This window comes from Porites lutea, chromosome 14 (genome assembly GCF_958299795.1).
Source record: "Porites lutea chromosome 14, jaPorLute2.1, whole genome shotgun sequence".
NCBI classification, from domain to species: Eukaryota; Metazoa; Cnidaria; class Anthozoa; order Scleractinia; family Poritidae; genus Porites; species Porites lutea.
Genome location: NC_133214.1, coordinates 13,607,934 through 13,634,811, shown reverse-complemented (window position 1 = coordinate 13,634,811; position 26,878 = coordinate 13,607,934). Strand labels below are relative to the sequence as shown.

The following is a 26,878-nucleotide window of genomic DNA, read 5'->3' as shown; positions in this document are numbered from 1 at the left end:
GTTTGTTTCGGAGCAAGATAGACCAAGAAAGAATATTTTAAGAGATGTTTTAACATGCTTGTTGGAGGTGCGAATCCACCAAGCATAGGTATATTAAGCATGGTCTTAACGAGCATTTAGCCGTGTCTAAGGCACTTTTTAATTTAGTTTTTTATGATAAACGTACATATATTTATCATTATAATGAACAAAAAAATCCACATATATAGCTTCACTTATCCTAGGAGAGCTCAATGTATAAAAATATGCGGAGCGAAATACATTTTCAAAAAGTATGGAAGTTAATAGAGTTGTAACTCAGAGTTTCACGGACTAAGCGGTCATGATATCTCTTTTTATTTTCCGGTATTCGCTGGTGATTGCTTAATCGGAATGCGATTTTCGCTTTTGCTAACGTTTTAATTTTGAGTAATTTATTTCGAGTCCTGGCGGGGGACGTAAGTTGTGCCTGGCCCGCCCCAGATTTTATTTCCTCTTTTCCCCACGGAGTTTTTTGAGGAAGGTTTTTTCTGGCCACCCTGGTTGAAAAGGTTAAATTTGTTCATTGTTTCATTTTGGGCGAAATAGATTGAGAAAAAAAGGTTAGAGATAAACTGTAAAAAAGACTGTAAAAAATATCGAAATTTTGCATAATCAAAAAATTAGAATTTTTGAAAGGGGGTAACCCATGATTTTGGTCAAAAAAGTTACATTATTTGTTTTGGGGCAAAATAGACCTAGAGAAGTGTTTAGAGACGTTTTAAGCCTTTACAGACTATAAAAATATCGAGATCAAATTTAAAGTTTTACAAAGGGGTAAACCCATGGTTTAGGTAAAAAAAAATACAATTTTTTTCATATTGTGTCATTTCGGGCAACAGTCATGTCCATACTGCCGCACTAAAAAGCTTATCTAGAATATGAAAATCGCGATTTGGTGTAGTCGTTTATTACCGTTTATTTATCACGTTTACCCGTGATTTTGGTCATTTAAGAAATGTCAAGTTAAATAAAAAAGAAGCCTTTCTATATAACAATATCGATTTTACCAGGAGTCGGCTCCTGATTTTACATAGACCGTAATTAGCAGATTTTTTTTCAAAGAGGTTAACCAATGATTTTGGTCCAAAATTTTTATTTTAATTTTATTTGGTTTTATTCAAAACGGACTTGCAAAAAATGTTTAGACATACTTTTAGTAGAAAAAAAACCTTTCTCGTCTATAAAAGTATCGATTTTTAGTTGCCAAACCTGAATTTTTCCAAAGGGTTTAATTCATGATTTTACTCAAAAATGTTGAAGTTTTGGCAATAGGGGAAAATATACCTCAGGCTAGAAAAATGTTTAGGGAAGTTTTAAATAGAAAAGAAGCTTTCCTAGGGTCATGAAACTCTAGTTTGGCTGTGCCAAACTACATCTTCGGTTAATAGCGAACGATCCAGTGAATCGTATCAGTGCCCCATATCGAGTGAGAGAGCAGAAATTTAAGAACTCGTTAAAACACGCGATGGTGAAATTTATTAAGCAAGATATTTTACACCAAAAATTGGCCCCACGTACAATAAATACAAATAAATATGTCACCTAAACAAAAAATAAAAATTAACTTAAAAATTCTCTCTGAGTCCGCAGGTTTTGTATTCCTTGATTTGAAATGTTCACAGGCGTAGGCACCAGGTTCTCTCGAGCGTTAGAGCGCGCGCTCGTATTTAGGGTCCTGGGACTGTACATGGTAGCATGGTGAGACGTGTGGGGTCTTGGTTTGTTAACCTCCGACTTATACTTGGACATTTTCGGCTGATTCGTTGGCGTTTTGTTATCGCTAACTGGGGCAGTTAATCTGACAGCTGTAGATATTTCTTCTCGAGTTGATGGAGCGCTCAACGGTCGTTTTTCACGCGTGTTTGGTTCTTGTTTACGCAAATCTGGGTTTTCGTTTCGAAGGGCTGTTAGACTGACGTCACACCTTGTTCGAGCTAGAATAACAGCCTGTTTGACAAAAAAGCGAAAAATAACTTACGACGAGTTTTGGAAGCTTAAATTTAGGCCACTCATGTACCGTTAAAATCTAAACTGTATGTATGCTGGGAAGTTATGACTATGTTTTATTTAGAAGACGTGCCAACTTAATACAATAATACAGTGGAATCCCGGTAACTCACTTGTGATAAAAAGTGATCTGTTCGTTTCACCAATTAAAATCAAATTGCCTTTAATAGTGACCAGCGTTAGTTTTGGTGTTTTTACCCTAATACAACAAGAAGAGCTGATGGGATGGCATCCGAGTGGAGTTAAAAGAACCAGAATTCGAGTTATCGGGGTAAATTTTGGTGACTTTTGTGTCAAGGGAAAGGAATTTTAGTTCGAGTTAGCGCAGAATTCGAGTTATCCGAGTTCGAGCTAATCGAGTAAAAATGACTGGAAATGGGGGGGGTGAAATCCAAGGTAAATTGGACTTAGTTCGAATTAGCGGGCAGTTCGAGTTGTCCGAGTTCGAGTTATCGAGGTTCTACTGTATAATCAAATTTAGTCTCAAATGAAACTTCCCATATTCAAGTGAAAATTAACGACCATGCCTTGCTTGCAGAGGATGAAAAACGCCAGAGTGACGTTTTAAAAGTTGAAACGTTTTAAAATTTAGGTTTTGGCCATCGTGATTGGTGCGCCCTTACCCCAGCCACTTGTTATGACCTTACCTGCAACCCGGTAAGTACGGGTAGACACCTTTTACCTATCGGGAAGAGTGGTGAAGCCATAACTGAATCCGGAGAATCGTGGTCCCCTTTTAATGTGAACAGATGGCAAACATATTCCCCTGCCTGTATCCTTAAGCAGAAAATGGTATCTTAAGGTAATAAAAAGTTGTAAAGGAATTGCGTATTGTTTTTACCTGGAGTGTATCTTTGGCTGTGCGGATAGCGCTATCCTAGTACACAAGAAAACAAAAAGTACTCAGTAATTTAACTATAAGGAACACTGATAGTCAAAGTAAAGAAACCTACCTGTTCTGCGTCTTGATCTGTTTTGAGTTTAAAGAACTGTTCACATTTCTTGATGTAATGACGCCTGAGATGAAAACATTAACACATGTTAGGTGTAGGCTACTAAGGACTGACACTGATTGGAGTAGCAACAAAAGTGATGACGATGATGATAGTGCTAATAATAATGATGATCAGATGACGGTGATGACTATAATGACAATGACGATGATCATAGAAAGTGAGGATGATGATGATGACGATGATGACTGATGGCAGGGAACTGAGGCAACCAAGACGGCGACGGCCAGATGATTTAAAGGGTGACAGGTCGTTTTGCCAACGTCCCATTCGCTATCGTGTTATGTCGTTCCGGTAAGAAGTGAAACGAGCGCTGCGCATGTATATGCTTCGTTCTCTCAGCAATGATACAAAAAAGCGCGATACGCATGTGTATACCTCGTTCTTTCAACCACTGATTAGATGAAAGCAGTTGGAGAACTGAAGCAACACGTGCGCCAAACGACTTCAGAGGTTAGCGGACAGGACGTTGGCCAAAGGACAGTGTATGATGATGACGATGCCGATGACGATGGCTATGGCGATGACGAAGACGACGACGATGCTGATGCTGATGATAATAAATGATATTGATGATGCAAAGCAATTTAATATTGGCATAAAACCTTTAAATGTCACTAAAACACCGAGGTATAACCTACAGAAGCACCACGAGTTAGGCGTTATTTGAAGCCTATGCAATTAATATGCACTTTCCATATTTAAAATTCATGGTTCAAGTCTCTTTCCCCTGGGGGAAGTGGGGGAGGAATCCCCATATGAAAGGGGTGAGGATGCTCGTCGTCTCGCTTAGGGGTATAAATTTTGGATTTTGGTCTCACTTAGGGTGTTCTGGCCAAACGCCATCATATTTAGCCGTGAAGGTCTCGTTTAGAGTTGCACGCGAAAAATATATATTGTCTGTGTTTTAACATGGTCTCTTTTAGGGGTCAAAAAAAGCTTGGGCCCCGCCCAGATCGGTCTCCTTTAGGGGTTTAATTCAAAATTTCCGACGACCATCCCCATCCCTTTCATATGCGGAGCCCCCCCCCCCCGGATCTCTTTCACACTTTCCTCACTCTAAATGGCAGAGCGGGAGGTTACGAGATCGACCCCCCAGGGTGGACCAGTACTCAGGGTCTTAAAATAACTGAGAATGGCAGATACTGTCTTTATAAATTCGCTGTAAAGTATAAAATAAAGTGTCCTCAAGTAGTACTTTCGGGCTACAAACTATACAAAGAAGACTTATTAAATCATAGTAACAATCCTTTTGCTAGTCGCTGGTATTTACCTCAAGTCGGTATTATCTGACATCAGGCCTTGCATTCTCATGGAATATCTGTTGTCAACTTCTTCCACCTGCATTAAAATGAAATTCATAAAAAGAATCAGTAAGTTTAAAATATGTTTAAGTCGCAATTCAGTGACATGTTTTCAAACTTAGTAAATAGATCTCTTTAATAATGGCGGCCTACAAATACATTCTTTTGCAGGTTAGATAATTAGCCTTTCTGACCTCCTTAGCATGTGCAAAATACAAAAGAGTTCTTACTTTCAAACGAGGTTAGAAAGGCTAATTATCATACATATAAAAGAATATATCAATAGGCCGCCATTATCAAAGAGGTCTATACCGTTTCGGGAAAGAAAGTCTTGCGGACACTAATACACCTCTTGAACATCCGGTTCGTATAACATTTTTTTGGTTTTTTAATACAAGTGTTCCATAAGATTCCAAGGACACGAGATTCCTGGCAGTCTGTTCGTGAATGCGTAGTACGAGTAAGCATGTTACAAACAAGTGAAAAATTCACGGGGTAGGAGGTGGGAGGAGAGGGATGGTCAGTTTTCTTGCCGCCCTTCCCCAGTCCACCTCCCTATGTGTGTTCCCTTGATCCCTCCAGCCCTGCTAAGCCTCGACTAAACTGACAGAGTGTTGAACAGCTCGTAGTCTTAGGACATACCATGTTAATTCGCATACACAACAAATAAAACATAACATACCTTCGCTTCAAAGTGTTCTTCAAAAGCCGCCAACTTGATTTTCTGTAAAGAGAAGACAGCCAGATCTAAAACACTGATCACTGTTATATGCCTAGTCATAAAAAACTTTACGCCGAGCTGTTCAAAGAGCACGTCATATGAACATCATATGTTCCGTGTTGTGTGTACCATTAACACAGCATCACACCAGCTGACCGGGCTTGGAACCACAGTTGCTCTGATTAAGGGACAGGACGCTTTATTACAGCTAGCGGTTGATAAACAGAAACCTTTAAGATGGCAAAGTGGATCAAATCCAGCTTAACTCAAATCCTTTGCTGACTGTTAACAGAGTAAAGAAAAACAAAACAAAACAAAACCAGAAAGATCGCTCAAAATCAAATTTTCAAAACGTTTCTTATTCTTTCTTTCTTAAAAAGGGACATAATAAGTGTTAGGGTTTTTGCAATTTCTAGCTCACACACAAAAAAATTCACGTTTCCCTTAAAAATAATAATAATAATAATAATAATAATAATAATAATTAAAGAAAAGGACTTATTAGCAAATGTTGTCTTCTTTCCTTCTCAATATCTCACCTTGTCTTCTAGCTCCATTTGCGTCTTTCTAAGAATTTCTTTATTGGTTTTGAGCTTTTCTTCAAGTTCTTGTTTCTTCTGCTTTAACGTCTGTAAACGTCAATCACGCATTAGCTTGCTTGACACATCTCACTTACATTCACTTAAATAATATAAAATTTGCCGAGGTTGGAGAACGAACGGCTACAAAGTTTATTCAAATCAGCTGAACAGTTTGACTGAGCAGCTAAGAGTAGTGGGCCGGTCATCCAGACCCTTAGATAAGGTGTGCTTCGGGCCTCAGTTTGGTCTAGAAATAAAGGGATCCGCCACTGGTATTTTCTTAAGCTTCCAAAACGGAATGGCGCGAACCGTTTGATTTCCAACGGGAATTTCCAGTTTTCCCATGTAAATAGTAAGCACCCCTGAGCTCACACGCCCTTAATTCTGAGTTCTAGTTTGGATGCTCTAAATACTGAGCCACTGGAGGATCTACAGTGAGCAGAGTCGAAATGTGAGACATTGGTTCTTGGCTTTTTGCTGCCTTTCCGTATCATTTCATGTCTAAGTGAGGACACTATAATGACGCTCACACGCAGTTTTATCTGTATTCATCTTTGTGGTAATACAGTCTCAGAGATGTTGACCCGAAACATTGTCGGATCCAGAACTTGAGATAAGAAGGGAGGGGGGGGGGGGGGGGGGGTGTACTGCCAAAGAACCTTCACGATTCGGACGATCCTTGGAATTTTTTTGGTTGCGTGTGTACAATGTATGTTCTACATTGCCTTATTGTTTTGCGGCTTTCAAATACCTTGTGAACCTTTAAATAAGGGCATTAACATTTCCACTTAAGAACTTACCAGACATTGTAAGTCTATAAATATGGCTCATGCTTACAGGGCTTACGCAGGAAAGAAACGTTCGTTATTGAACGCATGGGAATCCGTTAATTGCCAAAGTCTATATTTTGCGTAGTGTATACCTGCATCTCCAGTAGAGCTGATTTGAGTTGTTCCGAATCCTGCACGCACTCAGCAAACTTCTCCATTAAGTTCTGATGAATAAGATATATGAACACAGTTAATTTATAGGACTTCAGCGTCCGACTCTAACAATTATTGCATGAGGTTTACAGGATACCCGGAATAATCAAGGTCAAGGTAAGTGTTATCAGCCGAGACGAATGCCCAGGCTGGTAACACTTTCTGATACCTTGATTATTTAGGAGATCACAAAAATCGAATCTAATAATTATTTCATTATACATTGTTTTGAAGAAAATAACGCCAAAACACACCGTCGCAAGGAACCTGAATTGACACAATCGTTATTGAAAATCATGCATTGCGCGCGCAACCTATAGATAAGTCAGTTATCTACTAGCAGATAACTTACTTATCCATCCATCCATCCATCCATCCATCCATCCATCCATCCATCCATCCATCCATCCATCCATCCATCCATCCATCCATCCATCCATCCATCCATCCATCCATCCATCCATCCATCCATCCATCCATCCATCCATCCATCCATCCATCCATCCATCCATCCATCCATCCATCCATCCATCCATCCATCCATCCATCCATCCATCCATCCATCCATCCATCCATCCATCCATCCATCCATCCATCCATCCATCCATCCATCCATCCATCCATCCATCCATCCATCCATCCATCCATCCATCCATCCATCCATCCATCCATCCATCCATCCATCCATCCATCCATCCATCCATCCATCCATCCATCCATCCATCCATCCATCCATCCATCCATCCATCCATCCATCCATCCATCCATCCATCCATCCATCCATCCATCCATCCATCCATCCATCCATCCATCCATCCATCCATCCATCCATCCATCCATCCATCCATCCATCCATCCATCCATCCATCCATCCATCCATCCATCCATCCATCCATCCATCCATCCATCCATCCATCCATCCATCCATCCATCCATCCATCCATCCATCCATCCATCCATCCATCCATCCATCCATCCATCCATCCATCCATCCATCCATCCATCCATCCATCCATCCATCCATCCATCCATCCATCCATCCATCCATCCATCCATCCATCCATCCATCCATCCATCCATCCATCCATCCATCCATCCATCCATCCATCCATCCATCCATCCATCCATCCATCCATCCATCCATCCATCCATCCATCCATCCATCCATCCATCCATCCATCCATCCATCCATCCATCCATCCATCCATCCATCCATCCATCCATCCATCCATCCATCCATCCATCCATCCATCCATCCATCCATCCATCCATCCATCCATCCATCCATCCATCCATCCATCCATCCATCCATCCATCCATCCATCCATCCATCCATCCATCCATCCATCCATCCATCCATCCATCCATCCATCCATCCATCCATCCATCCATCCATCCATCCATCCATCCATCCATCCATCCATCCATCCATCCATCCATCCATCCATCCATCCATCCATCCATCCATCCATCCATCCATCCATCCATCCATCCATCCATCCATCCATCCATCCATCCATCCATCCATCCATCCATCCATCCATCCATCCATCCATCCATCCATCCATCCATCCATCCATCCATCCATCCATCCATCCATCCATCCATCCATCCATCCATCCATCCATCCATCCATCCATCCATCCATCCATCCATCCATCCATCCATCCATCCATCCATCCATCCATCCATCCATCCATCCATCCATCCATCCATCCATCCATCCATCTATCTATCTATCTATCTATCTATCTATCTGGTTGTGTCTATTTTAAACTGGCGACAACTTTTTGAGGGAGTGTTTACAGGTGTTGCAAATAAATAAATACTCGATATATAGTAAATACTCGATATCTTGTCTATGAAAACTACGCATCGAATACTCACATCAACTTCCTTCTTGTGATCTTCAACCAAAACTTGTATTTGCCTTTGAAACTCTTTGTTCAACCCATCTATTTCTTTATTCTTGTCGTGAAGCATCTCTCTTCCTATGATTGATATAACCACAGTTAATTCATTAGAATATTTCGAATCATTATACGTTTCTGGGAAACTGCCCACCTACCCCACCCCTCCCCTAAGCCAACATTTTGCCCTAAGTGAGGAATAAGTGTTAATGTTGGCTAAGTGGAGGGGTAGGTGGGCAGTTTTTTAGAAACGTATAATGATTGGTTTTGGGAAACTGCCCACCTACCCCCTCCCCTAAACCTTGGTGCTGCGGATAGGTGCAATCGTCAAATGACTTACTACAAAAGATTGAAAAGAAACTGAACAATGCCTATACCAAAAACAATAGCTATAAACCAACAACAATTTCCGCAAAACCGAGAAACCCTGCCCACCTAGCCCTCCCCAAAGACAACATTTAAAACACTTTATTTTCACTTAGGGCAAAATGTTAGCTTAGGGGAGGGGTAGGTGGGCAGTTTCCTAGAATGATCCGAGACGACCCACTTCTACGGGATTCGAGCCCTTGACCTCTGTGATACCAGTGCATCGCTCTACTAATCGAGCCAACAAGCCACCTAAAAAGAATCTTCTATCAGAGCAGCGGGGAAAAGATGATTAAATGTAAAGGACCTCATCTTAGTCAAACAGGTGTAGAAGCAACTTTTGAAGTCGCGACGATCTGCGTTGATCCTCTTTGCATTGTAATTCCTCGTCCCACAGTTTTAATATATTATTTTCATATATTATTCATTAGTTCATCTTTATCCTTTTAGGGATTTATAACGAAACCTAAATGGACAGCTTCTAGCTGGCTTGCTTGAACGCTGAACCACACGTAGTCCCGTAAAAGCCAGAATTAGTTCCAGTTTTATATGGCGACAGGAGAATTTGCGCTGAGCTGTTTTACATTTAATTCTCCTTTCATTATAACTTTATCGAACGTAGGTAACAATTGTTTCAACATAAAAGGATGCCTTTGGGTTCTTTAATTTAAACAGGAGCACAATGTATATCAGTCCATAATTAACACCAAGTGCTTAACTGTAAGACAGAAAAGACAAATACTGTCAAACTTGTATTAAGCGGTCGCAGTCACCTTTTTCTGCGGTCCCAAAGAGCTATTTTTTATTGTTTTCACCTCTATTAAACGGTCACTTTGTCAAGCTACAAGTGTAATAGACATACCCTGAAAATGGCTTTCAGTGTTCTGTTTCTTCTGGCACAAGAAGAGGTACAAAAACTTAGAGGTCAACTTGTCGAATTATGAATATTCCTTTTTGCCACCATCTATTTTCTTGATCAACTCTTTAGTTTGTCAAACCTGTATTAAAAGGTTAACCTGTATCGAGCGGTCAGTTGGCCATTCTCCAAGGGTGTCCGCTTAATGCAGATGTGACTGTAGCATTTACGGAGCAAAGATTGATATCTTGAACTGAGTGACAAATGTATCGTTTTATCAATATACTCACTTTGTTTAGACAGTTCATCCTCTGTATGTCTCTCGTGTTCATCTCTTAGCTCCTTCTGTAAAAGTTAATTTCTCTTCGTATCAGTAATGCACATAACTTTACACCATAGAGGCGAGTTTACCATTTACAAAAAGGTTCTGGAAAACGTCCGGATGGAAAGTTTTCACCAGGTTGTTCTTCTCGCATTACGAACTGTATTCGCTGTAGGTTTCTGATTACCCAGTTTCTTGCAACTGAAGCTTTCGGCAAGAATATCCTTGCAGATTAGAGATGGCCCGTAGGCAGTTTTCCTCTATTTGCGAGTCACCTTTCACAAATGTGTTAGCGGTGCAGTTTAAAGTTAAATCTGACCACCTATTTGTGCAGCGAGTTCTACGGTCACGATTGACTTCAAACTTGCAGATATAAAACTAGAGAGCACTGAGGTCTATTTGCTGAAGTTAGAGAAAAATCTGTCTTCGGGTTTCGAAGTTCTTAACATTTTTTGTAAAAATGTAGTTTTAAACATATGCCGATATCTCAAACGTTTTTATACCTACAAGAAAATAGATAAGCTATTAAGAGTTTATTAAAGTTCGACCATTCTTTATTAAGGATGCCAAAAATAATAGAAATCGGTGAAATCTTTCCTGCCGAAAAACGCGATTGAAAAAAATAACCAACAGGCATATACAGCTGTTTCGAGAAAGGTTGTCGGAAGAAATGCGCACGCGACAATCTCGAAAGGTAATATGGGATACTTTTGTTGCTTTCCTTTAGTACTCGCAAACATATGTCCGTGGCCTCCCGTACCATTCTTTCAAATTTCTTTGAAGAACAGTGCCCTCAAAACCACCCACAATACCTTTCGGGATTGTCGCGTGCACTTTTTCCGACGACCTTTCTCGAAATAGCTGAAAATAGGTTCGGGCCACCTTAAAACTCATCATGATACCAGTTTCAGGCTTTCGCGGCCGTTCTTCGGTAAGTGCGACTGGTCTGTACTATATGCAAATGTAAGCGCTGATTCCCGAACGAAATTAACCAGTCCTGAGTTTCGTTTAGTCTTTGTCCAAACCATGAACTGAGCAGTTTGACTAAGTAAATGGTAAACAACAATTCCGTTTAACACTTCTATTTGGTTGCAGGAAAAAGCCCGATAGCAAGATACCCAAAGTAGAAGCCTACTGTACGAGACTCGGGAGATTCAGGTTTGGAAGCAAGGACCAGCTGTAGAAGAACCAGATGCTAATAGAGGATCTAATCAGCTGTAAAAACTATAAACAACAAAAAGAAGCAAGGCTGATTTTACAGTGAGGAAAATAACTGCCAATATTTCTAAAGGCGTGTCCAATCCTTTCTTCTTTAGGGTCTAAGAAATGACTACTACAAAGATAAATAAACTAGCTACGACGTGATCGGTGTTAAGTCTTAGCTAGCTTACATACTTCTTTGCAAGACCCTGGAGAGAACTGAAGGTCGTGTCTTTCGAAAATATTGGCTGTGATATTATTCTCTGTAAAATCAACCTTGCTTCTTTTCCTTGCTTCCAACCTCGAACTTCAAAGTGGACCAAGAAGACTGAGGAGAAAAAATCCCTGGTGGGGGATAGCTGAAGGGGCGGGGGTGTGTTCTAAATAGTTCCCTTTCATATCTTACCACTCTTCTCTGCCATTTAAAATCCATTTCCACTGCTACAGTTTCCTGGTGAAAAAAAAAACCCTAATGTAAACTGGATGTTAGGGGATCGGAATTACTGTAATGTGGGTCAAGGCGTATTCTAGCTTGCACTGTACAAGTATTTCTTTGGTTCCCTTAAAAACCACATTCTCAGCCACTCAGAAATTTAAAGGTAGGGTATTAAACAAATCAGGGCAACGATAAATTATGAGCAATCGCCAAAAAATACTAGCCAAGAAAGAAATACATGCGCAGTTAATATGGAACAACGCTTCGTAGTCGCCGCAGCTTTTAACCTAAGCGAATGGCCCTCTTTTTGGCGTGTTTTTTGTTTGGTGATTCGTAAAAGAGATACAGCCGCCCCAAGCTTAACCGAGGTCAAATGAGAGAACGATGGTTTTAGATCAAGCGGATTTTTTGGTGTGTTTTTCCACTGTGTTTCGTAAAGTCAGGGATAAAGTGGCATAAGAGCTGAACCGAAATCAAACGATAAAAAAATGGAGAAGGCTCTGCCTTATTTCCTCTCGCCCCCTTTCCCATCGTTTTCTCGTTCGGCCTCGGATCAGCTATTCATTCTTCAAAAGCACGAATGAAACACACACCAAAAAACGCCTGTATCAAGGCAGGCTAGACAAAAAGCCTACTGAAGACCGAAAATCCTGACCATGTGTACCCACGTCAGATCTTCCCGCCAAAACGAAGCATGTGCTGATAGAACATTTCCGAGGTAGTGCATCTTTGGATTTGGCTGTGGCGAAGGCAATTCATTACCTCCGCTACTACTCATAAAGATATTCACCTTATAAGCTTCAAATGCTCCTTGAAGGCATTCCATTTCTCCTTGGAGACCAGCTGGAAAAACAGCGAGACAGGTACGTTAATATGTTATTGTGGTTAAATAAAACGCCTAGATAAGCGAACATGCATGCATTCCATTGCATTCGCCATTGTTCTGCGAAACTTTAACTAAAATAAAGTTTACATATTGTGAGAGCAATAAGTATAGGCTAGTCACGTATAATTATATTCTAACATATTGAACCCGGAGAAAATTTAGTTTACAGTTCCTGAGGCCGTGTTGTCTGTATTAAGTTTAAGCTTAAGTTTTATTCCTATAACGTTTTTAAGCTTACTTACATTTCTCAACTTCTGCGGTTCTTCTTTCTTCATGAAGCTGTTTTACCGATAAAAGTATGTTTTCAGATAAATTTGTTCTAAAAGAGGGCAACATGAATACTAGCAAATACACACAGATGTACGAACGGTACGTAAGTACATGTGTACGTATATGGACAAACTTTATAAAAGAAGGTGAACAATGTTTTTAAAAAAGGATTGCAATTGTGGTTTTAATAAAACTTCTTCGTAACGTCTGATATTCTTGGGAGACAAATTTGTTTGACAAGAAGCTGTGATTGTTTCATTCACTAAAGAATGAGGATTCACTAATTGCAGCAACAACGAAAATAAACAGGCAAGACAGCCAAGACGTCCACGACAAAGCCCTTTTTATCAAGTAAAACTAAAACAGTACCAATCGTTTTAAAAAGCAGAAGTTCGGGAGGAATTTGCTCAATCAGAGAATTTAAGCTTATAAGCTTAAATTCAAGCAACAATAATATTATGACTTAAAGATTAGGTATTTTGTGGTTTTAAAATTAGTCTCATTTACATGTACAAAGAAAGGGCACTGATTTATTAAATTCTGTCAAAAAGACTCTTATAACGTAAAAAATGGAACAAAAGTTACACACGAAATCAACCAAGTAAGTTAATAAAATGAGGTGAAATATTTAACCTGCTGGTTGAAAGAGTTTTTCAACTTCTCGATTTCTTCATCATGATCATCCTCAACTGACCTGCAATAAGACCACCGAAAAGACTTCAAAAAACACGTAACAATAATTCAAAATCAAGAAATCACAATAGTTTCTGTTTATGTAAAAGTATTTTTTAATAATTATTATGGCGGAGCTCCACCCGCGCGCGAAGCGCGCGCGTAAACGGAGCCCCATAGCTAAGGAAATGTGGTAATCTACCCGTCCGAGAAAATTTGGTAATCACGTGACTGACGCCCGACCGTCCGTCCGCACCACAGGGAAACCAACGTTTACTCTCACACTTTCTAGCTAGTTTGGGAGCCTAATAGAAAACTAATTGCACATCAATATTGTGATCAATTGACAGCTTTCAAAACAGGATATCCGCTGACCAGTATCACCTGACCGTACCGCGGGCTCAAGTGTCAACCCATCGAGGTCAAGTACTTTTTTGAAGTTATCCGCTGACAAATTATTAGTTTCAAATGATCGCAGGCTCAAGTCTATTTTTTCCAATGATTCATATGAAATATGTTGTGTTTACTCACTATGGCCCCGCACCGTCAAGATTTTGATTTCAAACTGACCTCTGGACGCGAAAATTCAGCCACTTTTTTAAAAAAGGGCGGGGAAGACCTTTTCTTACCATGGTCACGCGTTGGTCACGCTCTACGTCAAATTTTTGTACTCTGATTGGTCAAAATGTGACAGGTGAGTTCATGCGGAAAATTTATGCAGCATCTTGAGAGTTGTTTACTTTGACAGCTGAAGCTGACAGAGTTTTTTGTCAACTTGTGATATTTTTAACTGTCTAAATCTTTTTCCACTGGATGTACAAAATGAAATACAGCTGCTATCAAGAGTCTTCTGTTATCCATGGCTGGTTTGTTTGTTGGGTTTTTGGTTGAGAAATGCGTCGCTTGTCAAAATTGGGTAATCCGATTTCGGATGGCATCTTTCTCGTCTTTCACCTTGCTCAATGCGTAAGAGGGTTTAAAAGTCTCAAGCAACTATGGCCTTTCTTGATATCTTTCAGGAACTGAATCTCGAATGGTAAGCCTGAGTAATTATTGTATTTGATGTTTGTTTTTGTTATATCTAATTTCATGAAGTCGAGCACAGTTTATGCGGCAAGTTTTTGCACGTTTGTTGAGATTTGAGTCAATGATCTGATCTAGTATCAGGTTTGATATAAGCTTACAGAACTTTAAAAGGCCTTCAGATATATTTTCTCACGGCAAATAGAAAAAAAAACGTTCCGAAGAATATTTAGTTATAAATTTGGCTGTAGAAAGAAAACCTTTTGAGTGATTTTCTTGTTTCGAGGAGTTCATCTTTGAAAAAAAACAAACACCGGGAGGCCGGCTGAAAGTAAAACAAAATAAACTTAAGCTTAAGCTTTAAGCTTAAACACTCAGGATTTTTAGAGACACTTTAATACTTGTCTTCGGGAATGAAATTGTTGTCTCTGTAAAATTTTTTTACCGAATTATATTTCTCTTATTGATTGTTAGTAGTCTCACTTGCAATTTTAATCGCTTGTCTGTGGTGTTTGTTTTCATCGTTCATGAACATCGCTTGCAGGAGTACTTAGAAATGTCGCTCGTATCAAACGCTTTATAAGATTACACATCGTTATAACTGGAACCATTAAATAACAAAAAATAATGATAATAAATTCGTTATTATGTTGAAGCGTATCTCCACTAAAGTTCATTCAAACACTCGACCACACTGACAGCTCGCACTAAAAATGAGAACCGGCTGGCCGTATGAGTGATTTTGGAAATTTTTTGAACGGTTTCGCTAAAAGTCTACGATTGATCGTCCTGAACTTTGAAAAATTGTGAAATGCTGTATTCTGTCCAAGGTCTGTATAATAAAAAGTACTGTTTCACCTCAGATGTGATGTATAAAAAGTATAAAAAGTTGGTTTACACACCCTCAGATTTGTTGGCAAGAATTTGTAAAGTAAACCTGTCGAACGCAAAAAAATGCGGCCTGATTTGTTTCCAAGAATTTGTTTTCGAGGCCTAATCTACTGTGATCAAGAGCCATTATGGCTCTTGAATGTGATAGAAGATGTTTGCTATTTTTTGGGTGTACATGTATTTAGGCTATCAACTCGATGTAAGATGTTTCGCTCTAAAATAACTTATCCTTTCCCTCAAAAGTCACATGAATGTGCCCTTAAGTTAACTGATTTGTGGATTACAAGTTCATTGTTTGATTTAAAATATAAATTTATTAATGGGAGCTTCGCTTTTAGCCCTGGCTAAATCTATATATTATAATTATTTTGGATGATGCAGAGAAAAAAGTGAAAGGGGTTAAGCGCTATCCCGACAGCTGTTGTCAAGTAGACTATTTTAAAATGATCACTGCCACACCCTAGTACCTAGAAATCTCAACTTTAAAAAGGAAAATTAAAGCTGTTTAAGAAAAGCAATTGAAAATTGTAAAAAGTAAGATCAATAATCTTATAGAAGGTACATGTATCATGTGACTAGGAGATCCCCAACATCTCATTTGAAGAGAGGGACACTATTTTGTCATTATAGGAGTGGGTTGGGGGAGATAAAGGGGCATCACTCCTAGCTACTTGTTCAATCCCCAACCCCCACCACCTCCCTGTTTGGAGAGCTGACTTACAGGGCACAGTTTGGGAGAAAGGGTATCTAATATAATACTGGGGTTAAAACAAATTATGTGTTTAGGTACACAACCCACTTGATATGTTCTCTATGTTCCTCAGTAATCTGTTCAATATGCAATTGATGGTCTTCTTCAGCCTGGAAATGTTAGTGTAAGGTAAATTGAGAAATAGTATCATAGTGATTTTGTTACCAGCTTCACCCTGCATCCCTAACGCATAAAAATCCTACAAAACACAAAATAATTCATGGCATCGTGTCCTCTAGGATGCAAAGAATGCTCGATCAATTTGAAGATTTTTTGGTAGAATATACTGCTTGTGTGATTTCTGTGGCTATTTTTTAAAGATGCATATTTATTTTAGCCTTCTTTGTGCTTTAAATATATAGCTGAAGGACAGATTAACTGTCTGATTATAAATATAAGGCCCAAGCATTTTCAATTTAGGACTCCTTGTTTTTTTAAACTGGGACTAATAGTGTACTAAACTGTGACGTCATAAAAATGAAATTTCTGAAATTATGGGATTTGTCAGGATATTTTGAAAGAACAATGTCCAAGAGGCCTACGTACCAAAAATGAGCATTTCTTGGACATTGTTCTTTCAGAATATCCTGACAAATCCCATAATTTCAGAAATTTCATTTTTATGACATCATCACTTTAGTACTCTATTGGTTATGGACAGGGACTCACGATTTTTCACAAGATGAGTCCCAGGACTCACCAAAACTATTTGTATCAAAACCACTATACTGGTATCCAAAAGATCCAGCTATCAAATAATTATTGTCTATAAATTATCAATAAATAATTTAAAGACTAGCAACATAACCACTATTAAACCACATCAGTTCTTAAGTTCCATGCATAAGAAGACATGATAAGTAACATTGTACCTTCCTCAGGTTGAATTTATGATTCAGTCTCTCTTCTTCTAGAAACAGTGTCAAGTCATCAGTCTGTTGATGAAGTTGTTGAATGACTATGTCCCTGATTTAGTAGAAATCAAATGAAATTAATGATAACAATTGAAAGGAAATCACCAAATGCAGGGACTCTAAAAGGAGGGTACTTAATCTTGGGCAGAAAGATGTGTTTACATGTGTTTCAAGAGTGTTATTTTAACACAATTGTTATATGGCTGTGACATGCGGAATTTGAAATATAATGTGGCTGCATTCATGAAACTGTAGAGTAAATTAAATAGGTGACGATAAGATGCTTTCTAAAGGGTAAATCAGCTTTTCTCAAAGTTAACAGTCACAAATCCTTCATAATATGCCACAGCTGCACTGTTTGCTTACTTTTCATCAAGAGGCTGGGATCTGCAAAAAAATTATAAACACATCAATCAATATTAAAATGTCACATTTTAATGAGCAAATCACAGGATGATAATAGCAAGGACTTTGAAAACTATTTTCATGTAAGCTATTGATTAGCTTAGTGTAAATTAGTAATTTTTTATCATAAGCTGCCGTTGTTCTTGTGTTATTAATCTAATTAACAGCACATTTTCTCAGTACACCAACCCCCTTGAGGAACAAGTGTTATTATTTTCTGCAGACCCTATATATATCAATTCTTCAACATAATTTATACAAGTTGTTTCATTTTTTTCTTTCAATAAAAGTTTCATAGTTAACCTATAAATAAAATAAACAATATAAAGCAATCATTCAATATTATAGAATTTACATTATTAAATTGTAAAAATATTTTTACTTATATAAAATTACATGAAATTATTATGATAGAAGAGGACTTTAATTTAAAAAATTCAAGTAAAAAAAGAAGCTTCAGTATTTTCAAGGACTCACTTTTTCCTTGTTTTTGGCTGAAAAGAAAAATATTTGAGAAGAGTCAATAAACTACTATGTTACATGTTTTTACATACTGTATACACCTATAATAAATTATACACTATAAATCGATAAATTATACAGCATTTCCTCAAATAATAGCCTGGGGCGATTCTGAATTTTTTCGAACCAAAGGAGGACGATTATTCGAGGAAGGTGATTATTTCAAGTACATGTATGTATTGCTCACTGGAAGTTGTGCACTTAGTATTTTGCTTTATCCCATTACTTATCAAAAATAATCACATCAAATAAACTGAACATGGGCTTTTTAAGTGTTCCAAATTTGTTTCCTTGACTAATTTTCAATTTCAATATCTTCAGTGTTAGAGGATGAGCTCACTGATCAGTTTTGTAACTATTCAGTTGTAAACAATCAGTAAATGAAAGTTAATTGTTTGTTATCCTAGGTGCCATTTGACCTTGACGGGGAGGGTAACAAAGAAGAGAAGGGGTAGGGGGGGGGGTCGGCGATTAATAGAGGGAGGCAATTATTTTAAATTTTTCTGTCAAAGGGAGGCGATTATTTGAGGGAGGTGATTCATCCAGGGGCGGCTATTATTGGAGGAAATACAATACATGTACATTGTCAAAACTTATACTGCGTAAACCTATTAAAGGGTGATAAAAAGTTGGTGGGGCCAACCCTACCTTAGTGGAGCCTTCTTTGAAGAATTCATCTGTTATAGTTACATTAATCTTTTCTTTGTTTCTTGACAAGACATATCCAGGCGCTAAAGTTATCATCATACTATCCTGATGAAATGACAATGAAAGAGCTCAATCAATTTTTACACTAAAGAGGTTACAGTAGCTTAGAAACGGCCTCCTGAAAGCTGGGTGTAAAAATAAATTGGGAATTAAATGGTGCAAAATGTCTTAAGAGGTCATATCAATGTATTTGTAAGTGGAAAAAATGGTCAGTCACTCATGCAGCAGCAGCAGATTGCAGTACTAGTGAGTAGATTTCATATGCTGGGTTAAGTTTACAGGAGAACTGGGGTGGGTGTGGCTGCAGTGCAGAAGGTGTTATAGGTTAATAGGGATTGAGATACGGGACCTTTAGTCACACCTCTACATGCCACCTGCAGTAGGCAAATCTAACAAAAGACCTGTTGAAGGCAGGGTGGATGACCGATGGAGTCAATGGCCTTCCATAACTTGGTCCTGCAGCTAAATACATTAAGGGAACGGAACCCTTTGGCTTAAATCATGAAACACTAACGTGCACTTGCATCATAAGCCTCTTGATTTTCATTATTGTGATATTGACTTAAATTCTATTTTATCCATGCTCATACTGTATGATGTCATACACTGTAGCCCCAGCCTGTCAAGACTGAAAAGTCCACTTAAGAAAAATGATGAAAATACACTCTCAGAACTTACATCATTGTAAGGGTCATCAAGTGAACCTCTGTTTCTTGCACTGTACACCTGTCTCCACCTGGAACATCTAAGAATTGCCAAAAATACATTTTACAGGTGCAATACCCCAGAGACACAACGGAATTTACAACTTGCATGTAGGTTTAGCATGCATAGAAATTTATGGTAGATGTGACGGGTCTTGAACAAAAAAAACAGAAACAAAAGGAAGTCATTTTTATATGATTCAGTTTATTCTGAGTGAAGCACAGGGAGGGTGGCATAAGGAGTTTCCTGTGACGTTTGATGACGGCCCATCCCAAATTATCAGCATCATACTTGATCGGGTCCAAATAAGCTGAATGAGGCACGATTACTGTTTTCATAATGCGTGATGTGTGATTTTTCTTCTGGACTTCCGTGATTGGTGAATATCATTGGGTTGAGACTTATTGCAATAAAACTGATCTGATGTGTGATGGCTAATTTTTTTTTTTCAACTATGCGTGATGGCCTAAAAAAAGTCAGCATGATGCATGATATGTACTTCCCCCCATGGACCCCTTTGCCACCCTGAACAGGTTCAGGCAATCATTGTTAATAATTATTTATTAAAACTAGTTCTTCACTGATATGCAGTAACTCCAACTAACCTTGGTCTTTGAGAATCATTAAAACTGACATTCAGTCTGCAGGGTGTTGATCTAAAGAAAGTTTAAAATTTTAGAATTTTGCAATAAAGAAAGGAACTTTAAACAACTGAACAGCAAGCCAAACATTGAGTATCCAGAAACTATAATTATTAAGCCCTTCTGGGGATTGTTTTAGCCAATTGTTTCTTCATAGTAAATATAAATTAATGGCATACGTGACTCTTTACCTAAGACAGAAGAAAGGCCCTAGTTGTTCAAAAGCTGGGTAGCACTATCCAGGGAAATGAATTTGCACTATCCAGTGAATAAAGACTTATCCAATGGATAGCATTATCCACCTTTTGAACAACTGGGACCAGGTGACAGAGGCTAAGGCAATATACAGTTGACTGTCTCTTAACAGACACCTCTATAAGACGGACACCTCCCTAAAATGGACACCTAGAGTTGGTCCCTACCTTTCTTTACTCCCTTTATTTGACTCTCTATAAGAGGGACATCTCTATATGACGGACACTTACTGCCGGTCCCAAAGGTGTCCGTCTTAGAGGGAGTTGACTGTGGTATGATCATGCGTGATGCACATACGTTATTACCCCTTCAACTTCATTTACCATGCATTGGTATACCCAACAAGAAAGGAGGAAATTATGTAAAAAGTCTTAACCAAGGACAAAATCGGACCACAACATGTAATAAAAAACCATCTAAAAATTCTACCTAAACATTTCTCAACAAGTCTTGTTTCAAACTGTATGATCACCGCATGCCATATCAATAGTGACTGATTAGAAATAATCTTTGCATGTTTAGTAAACGCCGTAAACACAATCACCGATACTATATACAACGGAATTCAGAAGGCTAGGCGCGCTTACAGTTGCAGCTATTAATTTTCAACAAAAATTTTGAATTCTAGTTACTCACTTAGGTCTTCTTTTGTCGTAAGACGAGTGATTTTGTCTCTCTCGTGAGGTAGCAGTTTGAGCTCGTCTGTTCTGAAGTTCCTCACTTCCAACTTGGCCAATAACCCAGGCTGGTCTCTTGTAGGGTGGCCGTGTGCCATTGATACAAATAGTTTCCAAAAGCGTGTCGCTCATGTCGACGTTAAAATGCGATTTTATCCATCAGAAATCAGAATAACATAGTGCCACAGAGAACTGTCAAATAGCAATCACCGCCTTCTGTTTATGACTCAGTAGTAGCGGAATTCAAGACCAACCTTAGACTTTTTGTTGCCTACCATTCTTGCGAAGGTGTTGCATTCACTGTTCAATTCGCGCTTGGGGCTCTTTCGATTCGTTCGCCTTAACACTGGCCGTTTATCTTCATTATTGAGTGCACAGCAATCAAAACGTGGCAAACTGATACGATCTATAAAGTTTAACCTAAACTGTAATAAGTGACAAAGACAAATCTATTATGCATGTCCAGCGGATCAATCTTATAACCATGACAACAATAAATCATGCATTCATTAATGGCACGAAAACAGAGTCACGCTTTTCTCAAACCAATTTTTCGTAAAAAAATAAAACTAAAAATAAAATCAATTGCCATTACCTTTTGTTTTTACCCTTGCACTCTACAGTTTTACATATACATTTTAAAGTTACTTTCCTTTGTTTACGGTCCCCACAAAGGGTGCCCACCGACTTTTTTTCCTTCATAGTTTTGACCCCAGGTTTAACCCGACAGACCCACCACTACTTAAGAGAGCCTGCGTAGCATTTTGGCGTAGGTGGCGGTTTTTTGGTATGTTTTTCCTTTTGCGGTAGGCAAAAAGAGGGGGGGGGGGGGGGGTGAGGGGAGTCATCGTTTTCATTTTCGTCCTCGCGTCAGCTTTCACGCTGCTGAATCTCTTTTTTTGCGAACCAGATAAGAAAAAACATACCAAAAAAACCGCCAGCTTGGCAGGCTATACTAAAGACGGGACATTTTATGGGCATGGTCTAACAGCTATCAGGCAACACGGGCGATTCTTCAAATAGCAGTTGCCATCCGTTGAGATGTGTTCTTGCTGTTCTTGCTACGTTTTCAGGCGAAAATGAGGCCAATTCTTCCCAAAACGTCTGAAATTATCCTCCACTGTTTTTGTTTTCCGAAAAAAATTGAGCTAACGCAACCTCGTCCCCAAGCCTTCTCGTTTGCCTTCTCTTTTTATAGCCTGTGCTTATTGACGCCTTTTTTTCGATTAAGGCAGACGCTAGCTGGGTTATAAAGAATTTATAGCAGGGGGGCGGATTTGAGCTTATCGTCAAAGGAGAAATATTTTGAATGAAAAATAATATCCTCACTTGCTTAAATATATGAACACTTGAATCAGGAGCCCATACTTGTTGGCTCCTGCTTGAATCGGGCTGCGTCTTTGCTTTACGGCAAAGAATAATAAAAATATCTGGAAACATTGCTCTTGATAAATGTTCTTAAACTAGTTTCGTTACTGAACAAACAGACATAAATGTCGCAAGATTTGTAAGACAATAAGTTTAATAACAACAGAGGTACTCTATTACCAATAGAACCGAATAAATGCTCAAAACCATGGTGGACCATGGACAAAAACTACTAGCTGAACTTGGCGTGGAACTGGGCAAGGTTTCCAGTATGGAAGAGTCAGTGGTGGTCGTGGTGTCATCATTTTTTCTCGAAAAGTACTCTGCAAAAAAAAAAAAGCAAAACAAAACAAAAAGAGACTTGATAAGTCAATTGGATGGGTCTCAGATTGCCAGAGGTATCAGGCGCGTGCACTTGTCAACTGGTCATCGATTCACGGGACATTATCACATAGCTGTTTATGAAAGCTTTCGAAATGCTTTTCGTCTCATTTAGGGGTGAAACAGCAAATTTCTTTGTTGCTAGGGTCACACAGGTATTGCTAAGTCACGTATCGTTAAGCATGAAGCACACGGGCATCGCTAAGTAGGTATCGTTAAGAACAGAGGTATTGCTAAGGGGCGTACATCTAGGGGTAAAGAAAGCAGAAGACTGATAAGAAGACGAAAAGGAACTTCCGAAGTGTTTCCCCGCGCCCTTAAATTTCACTTATGGGAGTTGCCTAGCATAAACTAAAGCAAAACAATCGCTACAAATGAGATGGAGCGAAGTAAAAAGGGGGATTCATGGAATTTCCTCTCCACTTTTGTTTAAGAACGGTTTGCAATCGGTTAAACCCGAAAAACTTTTCGGTTCGGTCCGTTTCATTCGAATCAATTGGTATAAAAGTCATGAAAAGTGCTATATTGGTAAAACTATTAAGGAGCCGTCTATGTGTTCCTGATTTTGCCAATAAAAGAATTTAGTTTGTCGAAGTTAAAACCAGTGAAAATGAGCAGTTTCCCAAAAAGATGCGAAAAATCCGGATTTCACTGTGGCAAGTCCAGTCATTACCGTGTTTAGGAATTACAACCAAGCTTTTTGTCATCACTTTAGTTGCTGGTCCTGTTTTAACAGTGAAAGTGTAGTCTCCAGAGTCTGATTCCTTCAGGTTTCTAATTATAAGAACAGTGAACCAATCCTCTTTTTTATTCAGGGACGTCTCCAGTATCACGCGTCCGTATCGAGAGGGTGTCAATAACTGACTTCCCTTTTTCCATTCCATATCGTCCAACTGTAGATATACAATATCAAAAGTTAGCCCCTCCGTAAAGCAGCCTAGGCTCTAATTTTTAACGCTAAAAATTCAGTAAAGCCTCCTATAAAAAGATGCTATAAGTTTACAAATACAACTATGAAACAAAACAAGACTTTATATCTCTGTCAATTCAAAAGAGTCTCCTTCGATCTTCCTAGATAGACTCTGCTCGCAGGGTAATTCAAAAGCGGTTGTATCTTTTTAATATTGCTGCAGTCAACAAGTAGTCTGTTCCAGGCGTTTAGATAGTAGAGCTCGGGCAAGAAAATTGACAAGGAAAAAAGAAAACGAATTGGGAAGACTTGTCTCCCCTCGATTCTTTTCTTCCCCTCGTTTTGCCCGCGTATGATTTAACTCGCTCGCCATCTAAACGCCGCGCTCCACGATTTAAACGCCTGGAACAGGCTAATGAACAAGTGCCAAAGTTTTTCAATCTGTATTCACAGTATTATATTTTGACGCAATAAATTTTACTGCGTCTATATTCGATCGAAGCTAGGAGCATTTTTGGTGAGTTTGCGTTACACAAGATTTAGCATAATGCCCCAAGGTGATGATTCGGGCATAAGGATAACAAACGTTTCAAAGGGAAAACGAACAATGACTTTGTTGGTTTGTTTGTTAATTTCATCCAAAACAACAACAACAACAAGCAGTCTATATTCGTCACCGCAAAGCAGTAAGCTTACGTACCATTGGTTTTGGAACACCACCCTTGATTGTTATATTCATGTTCACTTCACTCTCGCCCTCAAATGACCTTAGATATACAGCGTGTGGTTTGACTATCAACCGCGGGCTAACTGGAGAGCAAAACAACAAAATATAAAACAGAGCTTGAATTTAATTAACGAGCCTCTTCCAGAGTCAGATTTGTTTGAACAAAACAACAATACTTGATCAAGATCCCACCAGCACGTAGTGTGTTTCGGCTTCATTTCAGACTGGGAAATGAGCCAATTTGCTCTATTCCTCAACAGCGGAGTAAATTCATTTTATTTCCAGGTTTTTTGCAGCTGAATGTAGAACTCGAGTTCCGATCAACTTGTTCACCATTTTCCATCAGGGAGAACGATCGATTCTGAATTTTTCTAGTGTCTGTTCAGTGTTCCGCTCAGAATCAGTGGGAGCCCTTTCATGTGGCATTTTTTGAAATTTTCTCCCAGTCTTTTTTCCTATCCACCCATCTTTCCAGAAAAAAAGTTTAAAAATGGGCCACGAGATCAGGTCAGTTCAAACAAAACCAAAAATAATATTATACCTTAAATTCAATCTCGGTTTAGGGGGGTTACTGTACTTACTTATAACACGAACTTCCACATTCTTCTCAAACTGGCAGTATTTTCCTTTGGCCACAACTCGGTAAGTGCCCGCAGTCTCAAACGAGATTCGAGATAACTTAAGCTTTTTTCGGAATGAAGTGGACCCATGTTTCTCTCCTATCATCGAAAGGAGAAATAAAGCAATTAGAAATGAATTTGAATGGAGCAGCGATTCTCGTAGACTCAGAATATCCTACTGCAGCTACTGGGCCCGGTTCCTTAAAGACGGTTAAGCTTAAACCAAGATTAAGCCAAATTTTAAGCATGGTTTCCTTGTCTCAGAACAAGTAACTCAAGCTTACAAAATTCTGTTGAGCCTTAACTCGGGGATACTGTTAATGATAACACAAAATGTTACTCTGAGCGATGTATAGGAAAGTAAATACAAAAAGTGGAACAAAATTCTAATCCTGGATTAGTGCTAATCGGCCTTTCAGGAACCGGGCCGTGATGCCCTAATTACTTTTATGGCATGTCGACTAGTTCCTTTATAGCAATAGAGCATGCGAGAGACACAATATTCAATTCAGTTGTAAAGAATATGTGTATGACGAACTTAACGATGTTTAAATAGTTATTAAGGAACACCTGTTCAGAGTGAATTTTTAATGATTAACCAATGTGAGGTCTACGGCTCTGATGTCAAGGGACATGTTAGGTCCTAAAAATATGCCGACACAGCGAGTCAATGAGACTAAAACATTTGGCTTTGTCCCCCTAAAAAACCATTTCAAAGTTCTTAAAACTACATAATCATTTTTTGACCTACAGTTTCAGCAAAACCGAAATTGCACATCTTGACGTAGCCTGAGAAAACAGACGACATTTAGCGACGCCACCAACCGTTTCCCCGCGAAATGGCGTCTGAGAAACGAGCGCAGAAATTCCAGTTCTGATGACGCATCACTACCCAGATCTGGATAGTGCTTCTGATTGGTTGAAGCAAATTTCACAAGCGGCACGACCAATCAGAAGCACTACCCAGATCTGGGTAGTGACGCGTCATCAGTATGGAATTTCTGCGCTCGTTTTTCAGACGTCGTTTCGCGAGGAAACCGTTGGAGGCGTTGGGAAATGTAGGCTGTTTTCTCAGGTTAGTATCTTATGTCGATAACCGTTTTACCAGGAAATGCGAAGCCTTCTGTAGTCCTTTCAATGAGCGTGCCATTGTGGTACCAATCAACTCTCACCAAGGTTTTGTCATTTTCGATTTTCACCTCCAAAACGTCGCTCACATCCTTAGCTGCAAAGTGGGGTGATGGTGTAATCCAGGTTATGGTAGGGACATCTAAAATGTAATTGCTACATGACGTTAGTATGAAGGCGCTACAATAAAACAAATGATAGACTTTCTCAAAGTCCTTCGCTTCTCATTTCCGGTTCCGGTGGTTGCCCTCAGCGCTAGCTTCCGCTCTCTCGCTGGCTTTTGCCGCAGAAAACATAAAAAATCTAACGCTCGCACTTCGCGCTCGTGAAAAAAACTGAGCTCTACTTAAATAATAGCAGTAACAGCAAGCGCAGTATCAAGTTTTGCTTTGTGAAACACGATTGTATGGGAATAACGAGATCTGCAGCTATAAATTCGTCGTTATTAGACAACCTTTGCTCGGGAAAAAACTGTACAGTTGATTTTAAGGAGCCCATAGGCGAAATTAATTCTCTTAAATATCCTGAAATTACAAAGTATAGAAACTTGCTGTATTTTTAATAATTGTCTATACGATACGCAGTAGCATTTATTAAACGATCTATGGATCATTCTTCATTAAATACCACTATCTATGTGGGTTACAAATGCCTTAGAACTGCCTTTAAAATATATAAAAATATTATATATCTACCTTCATTGA

General features: G+C 39.0%; 2 protein-coding genes across 2 annotated transcripts in view; both read right to left on the bottom strand.

Moving 5' to 3' along the window:
• Positions 1-1,479: 1,479 nt before the first annotated feature.
• On the bottom strand, positions 1,480-21,472 carry LOC140925318 (flagellum-associated coiled-coil domain-containing protein 1-like). The gene is made up of 21 exons (XM_073375322.1): positions 21,000-21,472; positions 20,073-20,123; positions 19,441-19,507; positions 18,703-18,807; positions 18,010-18,026; positions 17,494-17,514; positions 17,086-17,179; positions 16,262-16,323; positions 13,510-13,570; positions 12,849-12,885; positions 12,511-12,563; positions 11,691-11,735; positions 10,053-10,107; positions 8,518-8,621; positions 6,570-6,641; positions 5,606-5,695; positions 5,028-5,069; positions 4,315-4,382; positions 2,982-3,045; positions 2,870-2,905; positions 1,480-1,968 (listed from the first exon to the last, which is right to left on the bottom strand). The coding sequence occupies exons 1-21, from the start codon at positions 21,170-21,172 to the stop codon at positions 1,582-1,584; spliced, it is 1,704 nt and encodes a 567-aa protein (XP_073231423.1). The 5' UTR covers positions 21,173-21,472; the 3' UTR covers positions 1,480-1,581.
• Positions 21,473-22,561: 1,089 nt separating this feature from the next.
• LOC140923967 (uncharacterized) overlaps positions 22,562-26,878 on the bottom strand; it is a 39,272-nt gene continuing 34,955 nt past the window's right edge. The window contains exons 20-24 of the mRNA XM_073373977.1: positions 26,152-26,316; positions 25,008-25,145; positions 24,400-24,509; positions 23,463-23,682; positions 22,562-22,731 (exon numbers count right to left, since the gene is read on the bottom strand). Of these exons, the coding sequence (XP_073230078.1) occupies positions 22,562-22,731; positions 23,463-23,682; positions 24,400-24,509; positions 25,008-25,145; positions 26,152-26,316 (803 nt within the window). The remainder of the gene's footprint in view (positions 22,732-23,462; positions 23,683-24,399; positions 24,510-25,007; positions 25,146-26,151; positions 26,317-26,878) is intronic.